Here is a 16,362-nt window from a genome sequence, read left to right as displayed (position 1 = left end):
TGGTGGGATGAGATAGCATTGCGGGTAATCTGGCTCAGCTGTGGCTGAGTGGAAGAAACTTGCCTCATTTATTTATGGTTAATACAGAGTATCCTAGATCGTAGTTGTGGACTGAATACAGACATTCAGCTCCCTCCCCCACTGAGCTCTCATAACAATGCAGGGACTGGAAAGAATGTCAGCATACGGGATGGGAGAATGAGAAGACGGGAGCTTCTTGGGCAGATATTACATAGTGAGGAAGCAGTGGGTGAGAACATTCAGTGAGAGACCACAATGTAAGCAGAGAGTCTATCTGACCAGTGGAAGCAGAGACTCCAGGCTCAGAACCTTTGGTACAAAGAGTAACTACAGCAAACGGGCAAAGAATAGATTGTGAATTTGGAGGTTATGTGCTTCCTTCTGGCACATGAAAAAACTCCTAAAGCTTTTTGTGGGTGCAAAATGAAACAAAAATCTTTCCCCATTGGTATGAAAATAAGTTAATTAGCCTTTACAATGGTTTGTTTTTGTGTTACTAGTTTCCAGTTGTGGCTGTTTCTCTCTGTTTTGGTTTGTTTGTTTGTTGTTGTTGTTTTCCTTCTCTTAGGAAACTTTGGCAGATAATTGGGCACAGAAATTGGTCATTTTTTAAACACTCTAGGTTAGTGATTCTCATAGTCCCTAGACATCGGTATCCGTATTACCCGGCAACTTGTTAGATATGCAAATTCTCAAATCTTACCTACTGAGTCATATACTGCCAAGTGAGCCAAGGAATCCGTTTAATTAGGCTTTGCAGGTGGTTCTGATGCACACTCAAGTTTAATCACTGCTGAAGCCATAACTATTGGAGACAGTCTTGCATAGCTTGAAAAATGGAGAGCTCTAACTTTTGATAGGGCTTTGCTTTATTTGTCTTAAGAAAGTATTAATGAGAATAGCTTTGTGTTTGTTTGAAGTTCTGGGTGCTTCTGAAAACTCTAAAGGTTTTCAAGCATTTAAATTTCTCTAGCCCTTTTCTCAAACAAACAAAAAACCCCAAACAAGGAAAATCTCATAGAAATATAAAAATGAGTTAAAATAAGTTGTGAGGAATATTCTATACATCAACAGTAAAGTATTACTCAACCTCAAAAATTACGTCTCTACCATAATCTATAATCTGACTGGATAAGGACTATAAATAAATAGCATATGAAAGTCTATAATAAAGCAGGGAGAAAATCATCACTGGCTCCGAATTTTATAATGACTTCTTGTTGTATGTATGTAAATATCTTCTGAACAAATTATTATACGTTTTCCTATCTCTGGAGAAAATTAATGAATTAGGTTAAACAATTTCTTAAGTTTAATGGAGCTTCTGTTTTCCTTGGCTTATGTACACTAGCACAGGTAACTTGCTGAACTGCAGCTCAGAAGAAAAAATCTATAGAGAGGTTTAGTTCTGAGGTGAATTAATGGACTTTGTTGCTATGTCAGAAGGCGAGAAGCAAGGGAAGGCAGGCGGGTAAGAGAATCGCATAACGCAAAGGACTTCAGTGCTTCAGAACAAAATTGAAGCGTTTTAAAAATTTGATTGAAATAAAGTTCAGTAATATTTTTAATCATGGGAAATCCTTGGATAAATGTATATGGTTTGATAATTTTGGTTTAAATTAATTATGTTTTTTCTCTGATTTTATCACAATCTTAGAATTAATGTTAGCATATTTTTCTGGTTTATAAAATATTTTAACTTACCAGAGCTTTCTAGATGTCCCCTACTGGATTTATGGCTCAGCTGAATTGAATTATTAAACTAGTATTTTTTAAAACATTTGTTCCTGTAACTTGAGATAGGGCTACAAATAATTATACTGTATAGGTAAAACCACACATACCCTACCTGGTAAAAAATTCAAATTTCATATGTAACACAATTTTCATGTAAATTTTTATATTTTAGTATAAATTCTCTGCAGTGTGTCAGTTTAAAATGAATTTTAACATACCAGTTAGCTTTATGAACTTGGCTAATATTTCTTTGAGATAATTAGTGAAAAATCTTTGGATAAGTCTCGTAAAATTTTTAACATATCCTTGCCGCATATTTTTACACATTATAGAGTGGCTATCAAGTAGGAGAATGAACAGTATGTAAAAGTACCCTTAGTTCTGATTAATGCACATGTCCTTTTATACTACTTTAAGAAATTAAGTCAGTTTGAGTATTTAGAAAAGTGCATGCAGGTAGCCGGTACCGGCACCGGAGCGCGCCGGGTCCTCGTCGGGTCCCAGCCCCGCGCGTCGGCCCAGCCCAGCCGGGACCCCCCGCGACATGCGCGTCCCAGCCCTGCGCTGAGCAGGCGGCAATGTGGGGACTCCGACCGGGGGCTGCTGCGGGGGCTGCTGCTGGCGCTGGCGCTGGGCGGGCTGGCGCGGGCCGCGGGCGTCGAGGTGGAGCCCGACGGCGCGCACGGCGAGAGCGTGGGCTTCCAGGTGGTCACCTTCGAGTGGGCCCACGTGCAGGATCCCTACGTCATCGCGCTCTGGATCCTCGTGGCCAGCTTGGCCAAGATCGGCGACCTGCAGATTGGGCTGCTGGACTTCCTCCTGTTTGGCAGCCTCATTGCTGCTGTGGACCCGGTGGCCGTCCTGGCCGTGTTTGAGGAGGTCCATGTCAACGAGGTCCTGTTCTTCATCGTCTTTGGGGAGTCGCTGCTGAACGACGCAGTCACCGTGGTTCTGTACAATGTGTTTGAATCTTTCGTGGCGCTGGGAGGTGACAATGTGACCGGCGTGGACTGCGTGAAGGACATAGGTGTGTAGCCGTGGGTCAGGGGGAGTGGGCGGCCATGTCTCCTCTGGGGCCAACTGTCTTCTCTGGCCTGCAGCCCATGCAGAAAAAAGCTTTGCACTCAAAGCTGCTACACTGGGCCCTTCTTTCCACGTCACGTCCCCTTGCAGAGCGATTCACACACGATTTGACATGGTCCTGGGGGTTCCTGGGTGTTTCCCAGAACAGGGATGAGGGCAGCCAGGTCTTCCTGAGACAGACGGCTGGATAGGGCCTGGGGCCAGGCTCCCAGGGGCACGGGAGGGTCCTCCCCACTTGCTGAACCAAGGCTGGTGCTGAGACCAGGCCCGATCTCCAAGAGAGTGAGGAATCCACCCCCGTTTCCCGGGCTCCCGGCACTTCCGCGGGGTCACCAGGCGGCCCCTGGCAAGGAAGGGCCCGGAAGGCCAGCACGGCCACAAAGGGCGTCCTCTACCCAGTGTCCTTCTTCGTGGTGAGCCTGGGGGGCACGCTGGTGGGGGTGGTCTTCGCCTTCCTGCTGTCGCTGGTGACGCGCTTCACCAAGCATGTGCGTATCATCGAGCCCGGCTTCGTGTTCATCATCTCCTACCTGTCCTACCTGACGTCCGAGATGCTGTCGCTGTCGGCCATCCTCGCCATCACCTTCTGTGGCATCTGCTGTCAGAAGTACGTGAAGGCCAACATCTCGGAGCAGTCGGCCACCACCGTGCGCTACACCATGAAGATGCTGGCCAGCAGCGCCGAGACCATCATCTTCATGTTCCTGGGTATCTCGGCCGTGAACCCGTTCATCTGGACCTGGAACACGGCCTTCGTGCTCCTGACGCTGGTCTTCATCTCCGTGTACCGGGCCATCGGTGTGGTCCTGCAGACCTGGCTTCTGAACCGCTACCGCATGGTGCAGCTGGAGCCCATTGACCAGGTGGTCCTGTCCTACGGGGGCCTGCGAGGGGCCGTGGCCTTTGCCCTGGTGGTGCTTCTGGACGGAGACAAGGTCAAGGAGAAGAACCTGTTCGTCAGCACCACCATCATCGTAGTGTTCTTCACCGTCATCTTCCAGGGCCTGACCATCAAGCCCCTGGTGCAGTGGCTGAAGGTGAAGAGGAGTGAGCACCGGGAACCTCGGCTCAACGAGAAGCTGCACGGCCGCGCTTTCGACCACATCCTCTCGGCCATCGAGGACATATCCGGACAGATCGGACACAATTATCTCAGAGACAAGTGGTCCCACTTCGACAGGAAGTTCCTCAGCAGGGTCCTCATGAGACGGTCGGCCCAGAAGTCTCGAGACCGGATCCTGAATGTCGTCCACGAGCTGAACCTGAAGGATGCCATCAGCTACGTGGCTGAGGGAGAGCGCCGTGGGTCCCTGGCCTTCATCCGCTCCCCCAGCACCGACAACGTGGTCAACGTGGACTTCACGCCACGATCGTCCACCGTGGAGGCCTCTGTCTCCTACCTCCTGAGAGAAAATGTCAGCGCTGTCTGCCTGGACATGCAGTCGCTGGAGCAGCGACGGCGGGGCATCCGGGACGCGGAGGACATGGTCACGCACCACACGCTGCAGCAGTACCTGTACAAGCCACGGCAGGAGTACAAGCATCTGTACAGCCGACACGAGCTCACGCCCACGGAGGACGAGAAACAGGACGGGGAAATCTTCCACAGGACCATGCGGAAGCGCCTGGAGTCCTTCAAGTCGACCAAGCTGGGGCTCAACCAGAACAAGAAGGCGGCCAAGCTGTATAAGCGGGAGCGTGCCCAGAAGCGGAGAAACAGCAGCATCCCCAATGGGAAGCTGCCCATGGAGAGCCCTGTGCAGAATTTCACCATCAAGGAGAAAGACTTGGAACTTTCAGACACCGAGGAGCCCCCCAACTATGATGAGGAGATGAGTGGGGGAATCGAGTTCCTGGCCAGTGTCACCAATGACACAGCGTCCGACTCCCCTGCAGGAATTGACAACCCTGTGTTTTCTCCGGACGAGGCCCTGGACCGCAGCCTCCTGGCCAGGCTACCGCCCTGGCTGTCTCCCGGGGAGACGGTGGTCCCCTCGCAGACGGCCCGCACGCAGATTTCCTACTCTCCCGGCACCTTCCGCCGCCTGATGCCCTTCCGCCTCAGCAGCAAGTCCGTGGACTCCTTCCTGCAGGCAGACGGCCCCGAGGAGCGGCCCCCCGCCGCCCTCCCCGAGTCCACACACATGTGACGCCGGCTCCGACACGCCGCTAACCGGACGCTCGTCCCCGCGCCACGGTCCGCCCACCGCCGCCGCCGCTGCCGCCGCTGTCCCAGAGAAACCCCAGATCCCCGCGCGGCTACAGCGATCGCGAGCCCCGAGCCCCGCCTCACCCACGCCAGCGCCTGCACAGAACTCCGAGAGTGCCGCGCCTGCGCCCGCAGAGCCGCCCGAGGGCGAGCCGGGGGCGGGGCCTGCACCGGGGGCGGGGCCGGAGCGCCGGGGGCTGCCGAGTGCTGCCGAGTGCGCACGGGCGTTCGGCGGCGGCGCGCCGCGTGCATAGCCGGCGCTCGTTCCAGCGGCCTCGCGCGCGCCGCCGCCCCGCGCTGCTGAAGCTGGCGTCGCTGCCGCTCTCGTGCCACGCACCGCCGCACGCGCTGGAGCAGGAGGAGACGCCGCTGTGACGCCGCCAGCGGGAAGGGTCCGCGCGCCTTGGCTGGCCGCTGGCGCCCTTTCCCACCGCTGCCGGGAAACCGAGGCTCGCCCCAAACGGATTTGCGTGAAACCAGCCCAAGGTTCCGGGCCCCCCCATCCCGAGCCCCGCGCCCGGGGACTGACTCGGGGACCGACTCAGGGACCTCCCGAGCGCCAGGACTCAGGGCCCGACCTGCAGCGGCTGCAGGCCCAGCGCCCGCAAGCGGCCCGGGCCGAGCGCCGTTTCCAGGCCCTCGCCAGGTCTTTGAACTGCAGGTAAAGTGGCAGGAACGTCTTCCGTCTGCTCAGCGTTTGGGGATTTAGACTCCTAAAGCCAGTACCTGCCCCGTTTCCCCCCCCAGGTTCCGTCCTGCCCGCGCCCGGTCTCAGGGTGGCGGCCCCGGACACGGCCCGTCCCCACAGACGAGGTCTCCGGCCTGAGTTGTCGCACCTGGCGCGGAGGTCGCCCGGGGTGCCCTGGCTGGGTGAGAGATGGCCTGGCGGGCGGAGCTTGCCAAGAATCACAGCCAGTCCTTAAGTGGATGGTGGGGCCCAGCAGCTGCTCTGTCCCCCTTAACAAACCAGGGGGCATGGAGGGGCCCAGGGCACCGCCCCCCCTACCAGGCTCAGGCCCTTCAAGGAGAACCTGCTGAGACCCCTGGGCCTGTCCTAGACCCCGGACCCCTGACCCTTCCCACTCCTTCCAGCGTCCCAGGGTGAGGCCTTGGACAGAGCTCCTGGTCCTCTGCAGGGAGACCATCCAGCCCAAGCTCTGGGAGGCACAGGCCATTGAGTGGGCAGAGGCCGCGGGTGCTGAGCCGGGGAGGGTGCTCGGAGTCCATCCATCCCTCAGACGGCAAGTCCCACAGGGTCCAACCCACCTGAAACCTGCCGGCGTGGTGGAGGTGGACACTCCTAGGGGCTTTTCTAAAGCTAGACTCGCAGCTCCTTGCTCAGGAAAATTAAACTATTCACGTTTCAGATCAAGTGTTGACAGTCACCAGTCAGGAGGAGTTCTTAAAAGAGTTTTATGTTGACTGAATATTGCACATTGAGTCCCCATTGAGTCCCTGGTGGGAAAAGTCCACAATTTCCCATTGATAGCTTTTTACTGTTGTGAAAAAGGGAAGCGTCAGCCACACAAAAGCCTCCATGACCGCTGCTTTGGAGAAGCTCTCGACCCTAACTGCAGTCACTGTTACTTGGATCAGATCAAGCGCAGTGACTTTTTGGGATTCAGTGGTCATTCTCCACACTTCGTAGCCATTTCAACCAACTCTGAGCACAAAATGCAGCCATCCTCTATGCAGCAAGCCCTGCCCAGTCAGTGACCCTACTGGACAGATCCAAGGCCAGCCCTGGTTCTCTGCTGCAGCCACCGTCCTGACGTTCATCGGAGCAGGCCGGGGCCTGGCCTTCCTGGCACAAGTGGCTGTTCTGACAGGCCCCCAGTTTGTCCCATCTGAACTGCTGGGAGGTTTCCGGGTGGCCAGAGGAGCAAAGCTGCCTTCCAAGTGCCTGTCTGTGCCTGGGAGAACAGAGCAGGAGTGTCGTGCGGCCCACAGCGCAGTGCATGGCGATTCCAGGCGCTGAACAACTCCCCTGGACCCTTGGGCCTGCATCTGACTCCCGGCTGCAGAGTCAGAAGCTGAGTCCAGGCAACTGCTTGGCCACTCCCGATCGCTCCTCCCTGGACACCCGGTTACCAAAGTCAGCAAAGAAGATGCGGTAATCGCCGCCTGATCTCCACATGGTGAACACAACACTCTCACCAATGCCTCCTTGACTGGTCAGTCTTCAGCACCGGGGGTGGGCAGGCAGGTGTTCTGTGTTTACGAGAATTGCACAGGCTAAACACAAACATGGAACCAGAGTTCCAGTGAGAACACCTCACTCACAGCAGCCCAGGCTGCTCGCTACCAGGTGATGGAGCGCGCCCGGGCTGTGGGTGCCAGGGGCTGAGTGCTAGGGACTCGTCATGAGTGGGGATCCCCACGTTCCTGTCACTGCTGTCAAACAGAAGGTAAACAGTCTTATGAATGTATTTCCTTAGGAAAACTTGTAAAAACTTTTATTAGGATATCTATTTAATACTGAACTTTGGCCTACTTTGTGATAGACTATAAACAAATTGAGGAAATCACTATTTCTCACTTCTGTATTTTCTCAAAAATAATTTTGTTACAGAGTTCAATATACTGTGTACCATTGATCTGCTATTGTGAAAGCAAAGAATTTCATCAAAATATTTTAAATTATGAGTGAAAATTGTGTATGTTAATTTTGCAGCTATAATATTAATCAAACTTTGTGTAATTCTAATCATAAAATGACGTGCCTTAAGTGCCCCTCCAGCTGTGGGTTGGCAGTGTCCAGACAGGGAGGGCCCATCACCGAAATCCTGAACGATTACTAGACCAATTCTATTAAAAACATTTCAAGGCAAAAAAAAAAAAAAAAGTGCATGCAATATAATTAATGTGTTTTTGCTTATCAAGGCAAAGAGAGTAATTTTGTCTAAAAGGCAAATTGTAGAGTTTTGCTAGAATATAAAACTGAATTTTAAAATACAAATTTAAGGGCATACAATAATTGTAGAATATCTGAGGGAAGTAAACTTCATTTGCTATAGCTTATAATAGCTGCAGATAATGAGTTTAAATGAGCAATAAAATGTTTATAATTTTTGGACTAACTTTACTCAATGTTAATTAGTTTGGGCATAAAACATAAAAGAACTTTTGAGTCTTTTAGTCCAATTTGTTAAATGGATGGTCTCAAAAAAGTCATATTAGTATTTGGGTTACCTTTTTGATAAAATGATAAATCAATCTCCATATATTAGCCTTTTTTTTTTTGAGACAAAGTCTTGCTCTTGTCCCTCAGGCTGGAGTGCAATGGCGCCATCTTGGCTCACTGCAGCCTCTGCCTCCCGGGTTCCAGCGATTCTCCTGCCTCAGCCTCCTGAGTAGCTGGGATTACAGGCGCCTGCCACCATGCCTGGCTAATTTTTGTATTTTTAGTAGAAATGGGATTTCACCATGTTGGCCAGGCTGGTCTCGAACTCCTGACCTCAGGTGATCCACCCTCCTCGGCCTCCCGAAGTGTTGGGATTACAGGCGTGAGCCACCACTCCCAGCCATATATTAGTTTTTTAGCAAAAATTTAACACTTGTATTCTCCACAGTGTCCTACCGGATTAGATATAGCTCTCCTGGACTAAATTGTTTCTCACCCACAACAATATTGCCATCCGGGAGAAAAGAGATTTAGAGTAGTTTACTTTGTACTCCTAGAAATCCTTTCAAGAAGTATAAAAATGAATACATACATATGTAAATGATAAACATTTATCTTTGTGATAAAATAGTTAAGTTTCCATGTGAGTCAGGTTTACCACATGAGTGAGCTTTAATTAACAATATAACCATTCTCCTCTGTCACCGTAGGCTGTTCTAAAAAAAGAAAAAAGTTTACAAAAGCCTTAATTACCTTATGCTATTTGGGGAGAATTAAGCGATGAATGGAGTGTTGCATTTAACAGGTTATAGAAAATTTTTCTGTGTCCAGCATATAATCAACTACTAATTTTCAGACTGGTTTGGCACAATATAGATTTTCTGCCATTGAATAGAAACTAAAAAATTTGAAAGTCAGAAAATTACTTCCCAGGTTCTGAGAGATATCAACAAAGATATTTTAATTGACTATGTATGATTATTGATTTGAGATTTAATACACCATGTCTATGAGAATTCTTTGTAATACTTCTGCAGTGTAATTTGCTACATAATGAAAATTCATTTTTCATAATAAATAGTTTCCAGAAGTCATGTTGTCTTTCTTGATGCCAGCAAGTAGCTCTATTTCTTGGCCACACTGAGGAATCAAAATCTAATGTAATTCTTCTAAATAGAATAGAGAACACCTAGAGTCGCTGCTCCTATGACAAATCTTTGGATAACAACTCTCATGTGCGTAAGACATTTTCTGATCTCTTCTGTACTTCAACTTGTAAAGAACTTTGGACATTACAGTCAGAAAGTCTGCTATTCCTACAAAGACAAAAGGGGAAGCCTCTAAATTCCCTGAGTAGTGGGGATAATTAGCTTTCATACTCATCTGCTGACCCCTGATTATCAGAAGACATTTTTATCTCTTTGGCATGCCCCATCACCTGCTGTCTGTCTCCAAAAGACCTGTAGATCACAGCAGGCATTGTAAGGCAGGGACAGTTCCTGAAATTTCCAATTAACTGATGATGAGAAAGCTCAGAAACACAAACTCTGGGGAGTGGCTGCCTGGTACTGCTAATACTCCTGCTGGAAACAGGGGCACCTGGGCTACAAACAAACTTAAGACTTTGGAAGAAGGTGTATTAACTTAATTCTGCCTTTCACATGTGAGCTCCCAATTTGCCTTGTGGCTATGAGCCACAAGGGCCCAAATTCAATGGGAGGGTGGTTCAGGTCTACCATGACAAGCTAGGATGGAGGAGACAGAGGTCAGTTATTGGGAGCCCAGATTCTTGCCCTTTAAAAACATGTGCTGTAGCAGAGAGGAACCCACTACAGCTGGGATCCTGGACTGACACAGGGAGTGGGTAGTCCATCCAGGGTCACCTGATTGATAGCAGGCCCTTCACATCTGCAGCCTCCACCTGTGACACTGTTTTTGATACCATATTCCCCAAATTTAACCCTCAAATCCAAAATAGTAAAACTACTGAGATGTTATTTATGAATACAGTATCTCTGGGTTTCTCAGATGGCTGCTGGGAAACTCCAGAGATCCTCCTCCTAGCTCTTAACATGAAGATATATTAGATATAAAGGTAATGTTTTGTATTCTCCAGATATTTAATTTGCTCAAAACTATGCTCAATATAGTGGAAGCTGCTGTGTTTTGCAAGGCCATATTCTGAGAAAATAGCAATAAAATCATCTTAAATTAATTAAATGCAATAATTATGTATGATTACTGTGGCTATGTTACGATAATTGTGCACTTCTCAGGTTGGATTGAGGCATATTTATGTTCATGTACAAAGACTGGTACAATAAATGTCAACCAACTGATGAAAAAAAGTAAACTTATCAGTTGGTGACAAATAATAATATCTACTTTGTGGGGAAAATTAAAGGCCCTGGAGAGGTATCGGGATGCACTAATTGTTCTTCATGTGTTCTGTCTTTTACGGTAATCACTGATTAAAATTTCATTAGATGAGTATGTATTACACCTCAACAGAGAATGCCACTGTCCCCCATTGTGATGTTGTTTGCTATGGCAAAAAATTAAACAAACTTTACAGTTTTATTATTAGCAACATCTCCTCCCCCTATCCTCGCTGCTTTTTTTTTTTTTTTTTTTTAGATGGAATCTCGCTCTGTTGCCCAGGCTGGAGTGCAGTGGTATGACCTCAGCTCACTGCAAACTCTACATCTCGGGTTCAAGCTGTCCTCCTACCTCAGCCTCCCGACTAGCTATATTCAGGTGCCCGCCACCACGCATGGCTAATTTTTCTATTTTCAGTAGACATAGGGTTTCACCATGTTGGCCAGGCTGGTCTCAAACTCCGGACCTCAAGTGATCTGCCTGCCTCAGCCTCCTAAAGTGTTGGGATTACAGACATGAGCCACTGTGCCCAGCCAGCCCTCCTTTCCCTTTAAGCATACCTAAAAGCCTCTCTACAAAGCGCCAATCAGAATTTGAGTCATCTGGAAGAAATATCAAAAGAGCTCCAGTAATAACGGTAGCAGACACTGTTGATACTATTGATACCACAGGAAATTGACTCATGGATATAGGCCTCCAAGAATAGGCTGACCTTGTCCCCACAAACAATATTCCAACTATACGAAGTAAATGAGTCATGATTTCCAAGACACTCACAATGTAGAAGCAGATGAATTCATGAAAGTAGACTGCTTAACTCAAGACCAGCACGACAAGAGGTTGTTATTTAGGATTAAAGGGCCTCAGTAAGGCAATTTAATTGAGGTTAGTTTAATTTTCTACTTTAATGAACATGAGAGAAACCCATTTTCTTTCTTCTTAATCTACCTTTAATCTCCAATTAAATTTACAAATTATTAAATTTGTAAAAACTAAATAAAACACTCTGAATTCTTAGTGTTGAGGAAAAAAATACCTTGTAGAAATTCTTAATATAAAAACAAAGCTAATAAGTTGCCAAGAAAAACATACAAATAATTATTTTGTAAAGAATTGTGACATACAATATTTGGTTTTGTCTATTAACATAGCCTTAATTAGCAATATTGGTTAAATCTTGCACAAAGTTTCTTTAATAAAAACATTTACTTTTTGTGACTATGTAGTTATTTGTATTGGTTCAATAAGAATTTGTCCTCCCTTCTACCTGAATATATTACTAATTAGAATTTTTTTTTTTTTTTTTTTTTTTGAGATGGATTCTTGCTCTGTTGCCCAGGCTGGAGTGCAATGGCGTGATCTCAACTCACTGCAACCTCTCAATCTTGGGCTCAAGCACTTCTCCCACCTCAGCCTCCCAGGTAGCTGGGATTACAGGCACCCACCATCATGCTAGGCTAATATTTGTATTTTTATAGAGACGGGGTTTCACCATGTTGGCCAGGCTGGTCTTAAACTCCTGACCTCAGGTGATCTGCCGGCCTCAGCCTTTCAAAATGCTGGGATTACAGGCATGAGCCACCTTGCCCAGCCAGGAAGAATCAATTTTTTAATAAAAAATTTATAGCTGTGCTACAAATTCAATTTAGTTAGACAAGACAAATCCAGTAATAGGAATAATTTCTATGTTTTTCACGCAGAAGCGATGTCTATAACATCCTTCTAGGAAACCAATCTGGTGCTTGCTCTATGGACTATGCAATCTCAGGCTTGGAGGTAAGAAAGAATGTCCTTTCTTGGCAGAGCAGGGACACCAAGACATTGGATATCTTTTATTAAAAAGGATACATTTGCATTATAAATACTGCAGATGAAATCAGGTAGAGGTGAACGGACTGGTTTGGTCTGCTCTAAACTGAGCTGTTAAACATGTAAAAGTAAATTTAAACCACAAGGGCTTTATAAATCTATAGATAGACGTAAACTTGTGAGCCTTAGTTTATTGTTTCATCAAAAAAATACTAGGAGGTCATTAAATATTAATCAACACTTCTTGGATCTGTGCAAATAAAATGGATCAAATTAAAATGTAAAATCAATAGTACTGATTAGGAACATTGTTCAGCAAATGTAGGTAGACAAACATGTCCTGTAGAGAAGGAAACATGACCACAAGATGAAGTGTAAAAACCAAAGTGACATCTGGGCCTGACACCATTGTCAGCCTGTTCATCATGTCCCACTGCTGAAGAAACAGAGAAAAAAAAACTCTGCACTCTGACATAAAGAAACAATAAAAGGGTCTCTCTGTCTACCTGCAGTCCTCCAAATGAATAAAACCTTGAGCATTTCCTGAGAGTTGCTAACTCCTTAATGAAAATCACTTTATCCTTGACTTTACAATGCTGTTTATTGTCTGAAGATATGTCATGAACTTTCTGAATACAATAACCATGATAAAATTGCTGTTTTCTGCCATGAAGAGATTAATATAAACCCTATAGTCTTCATAATATTGTTTGTTTTAAGAAGTTCTATTTTTTTAATTTTTGGGGCAGTTCTTTTGAAGACTGACTTCCTCACATTTCTTTGCAAGTAAATGCCTCCTTCTGCTTATTTTTCCAACATGCTTTTGTTTCTGAGCCTTTCTTTCATGCTCTATACACACAAATCAGCAGGAGATAGTACCTGCAGCTGTATTTGGAGTTTACTGCCTCAATGTTCACTTTCAATGAAAGAGCGTATTTCTTAAGAGAAGACCAGAAATTCATGCTGAACCAATAAATTGTCCTCTATAGTTTTCATCTGCAAGGAGGATTTAAATATTTCTAGCTCAGTAGTTCAGCCCTGAAGATTATTTCACCCCCACTGCTAATCCTGACCTAATCTGTTTTTGTGTTGTTAATGCTCCTATATACTAGCCAGGTCAGTAATTCTGTAACAGGCTTAATTTCTTAATATTTTAGGCCATGTGTTAATTTTACTATTTCTTAGCCATTTTTCCTCAATAGTTTTAAATTGCATCCCTGCTTACTCTCCCTTTTACTGGACGGGCTTCCTCTGTTTACTAATACAATTCCCCAAATTGATTCATCCACTTGTTGAAATACCTAATTTTAGGCCCTGCACTGACAGCTTGCCTAGGCTTATACTTGTTGTGTTTGGTGTTGCAGTCTTCAGATTCTAAAAACACCATCTAGACCTTACATTACCTCCAGCCAGGGCTATTCCCCCAGGGCCTGCCTTAAGAAGCAGATTTGTTTTCAAGTTTCATCTTCTTCCCATTTATTTCATCTCATGACAGTTAGAGAAGCTGTATACTAACGTGACAAATGATAAGTTAGCAGAGAAAAACGTTATTTCAGGATAAGTTCAGGGAAAGCTTTTTGGAGGAAAGTCAGCTCACATTAGTCCTGATGATGGATAGTGTATAGAGACTACAGATGATGGAACGATGAAGTGGAAACTGGAGTGGCTACATATGGACATTCCACATAGAAGCAGTGTGAGCAAAACCACCAAGACAGGAAATGAGATGGAATTGATAAGGCAATGCAAATAATTCAGGTTATTTAGATCATCAGTGTTGGGGGAAGCTGGGTTTATGGGAATCAATGGTTAATCAGAATGTGAGCACCATTGGTTTGGTAATTCATGGAAGAGGTTATCATTCAACAGGCGGAGTGGCTTCTCGATTATAAACATGTCTGAAGGTCACTGAACATCAAGGCTATCCTTCAGTTAAAATCTTATTAAAATTATACTGACCTCTGATGACCTTCAGAGAGCTCCAGCTAGATGGATTGATGATAAGAGAAATTCGAGAAGGCAATGGGGCAAATCTTTGTGCAAATCTCTGTTATGTCATATATCTAAGGCTTCTGCTGGATCCAGTGATTTGTTTGTTCTGACTGTAGTACAAATCTATTGGAACAATAAATCTAGTTATAATAAATGACAGAGGGCATTGAAGCAGATGCAAGAAGCAAAATATACAGGTGTAAAGACAAACTATATTAGGCCTCCCATCAAGCTTCTCTAATATTTTCACAGCACAGCCCTGCCTGACTTCTCTCTATCTGGGTAGGCCCCTTCTGTTTGCTAAACCAGTTCTCTGATGTTGACTACCTGATTCTCTAGTCCTCAAGTTGACTCATCCTGTTTATTGAGAGTGACATTTTTAGACTACTAATAATATTTATATGTAAGAAAGACACTGGGTTTTTATATAAATATATAATCTTTTCAAATAAAAGATTATAATCAAGGAACTGTAAATAATAGAAAAATTACATAACGTTTCCCTATTTGGGGATTGGTTAAATGCAATATTATAGAAGTCTGAAAAAATAATGACTGTATTACAAAAGAATATAAAAATAATTGAAGACTAGGAATTATGTCTACCAACTAATTCAGTCATTTGGCTGTTTATTCTCATTTGAACAGTAGTGGATTAAAAAAAAAAAAAAAAGACTTTCAACTTCCATCACAGGGAGAAAAGGATCAAGTACACATTAGAGAAAGCTGATGGCAATTATTTCTAGTTTCAGTTTCTATTTTCTGTCAATTAACCATCATTTTGGTAAACAGCCTTTTTAAATGTCTTTTCTTTTAATTTTTAAATTTTTACTTTAAAGACAGGGTCTCACTATGTTGCGAAGGCATTGGCCTCAAACTCATGGACTCAAGTGATCTTCCTGCCATAGCCTCCCTAGGTGCACATCACCATACCCAGCTATTAATGTCTTTATAAAAGCATTTTTAACCCTACTGGTCTAGCTATGGCATCAAATAAATAGCTAATTCCATTGAGGAAGGATTAGGGACTCACGAGTGAAAATAAATGTTTTATTTGGATAATGGCTACAAAATCTCAACAGTCAAAATAAATACGAGATTAAAGCCATGATGATGACTTAAAAGATAAAGTTAGGTAGAAATGTGAACTAAGGGAAATGACTCAACACATTCAGCAACACAAAACTGTGGCCTAAATTCACTCTGACAGTTCTTATGCTATCTCCTGCTGCCCGAGTAAAGTAAGTTATGAACAAGACACATGAAGGGGATCAGGCAGACATATGGTCAAATGCTTTCTGTGCAATATGTCTCTCTCCATATTATCTTCTCTGTCTCATTGCACTTTGGACATTTTTATTCTTCCTGCAGATCTATTTTTATGAAGCGATGTGATTTAAATGAAAAGAGCACGGAATTCTCAGCCAGATATTTGAGTTCTAGTTGAAGATTTATCACCTAGTGGTTATGAGATTTGGGGCAAATTGCTTAATCTCTCTCTTTCTTTACCACTTCGTTTGTAAGTTTTCTTGCCTCCCTACAGGACTGTATTGGGGATCAATCAATGTTGAGTTGAAGGCAACATGGTTTAAGTTGGCTTAATGGAGAAGTGGTAAATCACTTAAATGGGTAGAACAACACAGTGTAGAGGATGTTGGGCTGCATGAGGAAGTGTGGAAAAAAAGCATGCCATGAAAATATCATCACAATCTCACATTTCTGCATTTATTTGCACACTCTGAACACCTGCATGTGATAAGGACTGTGCAAGGTTCCCAGGATACCCAGGGAAAAATCACCACTTCTGCCAGTCTTGACTTTGCAAGCTTGAGGAGCAGACCTGGAGAAATTTGGCTATTACCATACCAAAGTTGTTCCTCCCATTCCCTTTGACATATGGTCTCAGGAAAAAATGAAAAGAGTAAAAAAAAAAAGTCCTTCATTTTTGAAAGGAAAAGTCATAATTAATTTCTAGAAGGAGAAAGAAAAAAAGAGATAACAGTGTGTG

The 16,362-nt window shown here is 45.1% G+C and overlaps 1 protein-coding gene across 1 annotated transcript; it reads left to right on the top strand.

Annotated features, from left to right (window-relative positions):
* The first annotated feature begins 2,208 nt into the window (after positions 1-2,208).
* On the top strand, positions 2,209-5,135 carry LOC115933183 (sodium/hydrogen exchanger 3-like). The gene is made up of 2 exons (XM_031006942.3): positions 2,209-2,785; positions 3,241-5,135. The coding sequence occupies exons 1-2, from the start codon at positions 2,209-2,211 to the stop codon at positions 4,989-4,991; spliced, it is 2,328 nt and encodes a 775-aa protein (XP_030862802.2). The 3' UTR covers positions 4,992-5,135.
* Positions 5,136-16,362: the final 11,227 nt, after the last annotated feature.

This window comes from Gorilla gorilla, chromosome 1, assembly GCF_029281585.2.
Source record: "Gorilla gorilla gorilla isolate KB3781 chromosome 1, NHGRI_mGorGor1-v2.1_pri, whole genome shotgun sequence".
Lineage (NCBI taxonomy): Eukaryota > Metazoa > Chordata > Mammalia > Primates > Hominidae > Gorilla > Gorilla gorilla.
This window is presented reverse-complemented; position numbering and strand designations above follow the sequence as displayed.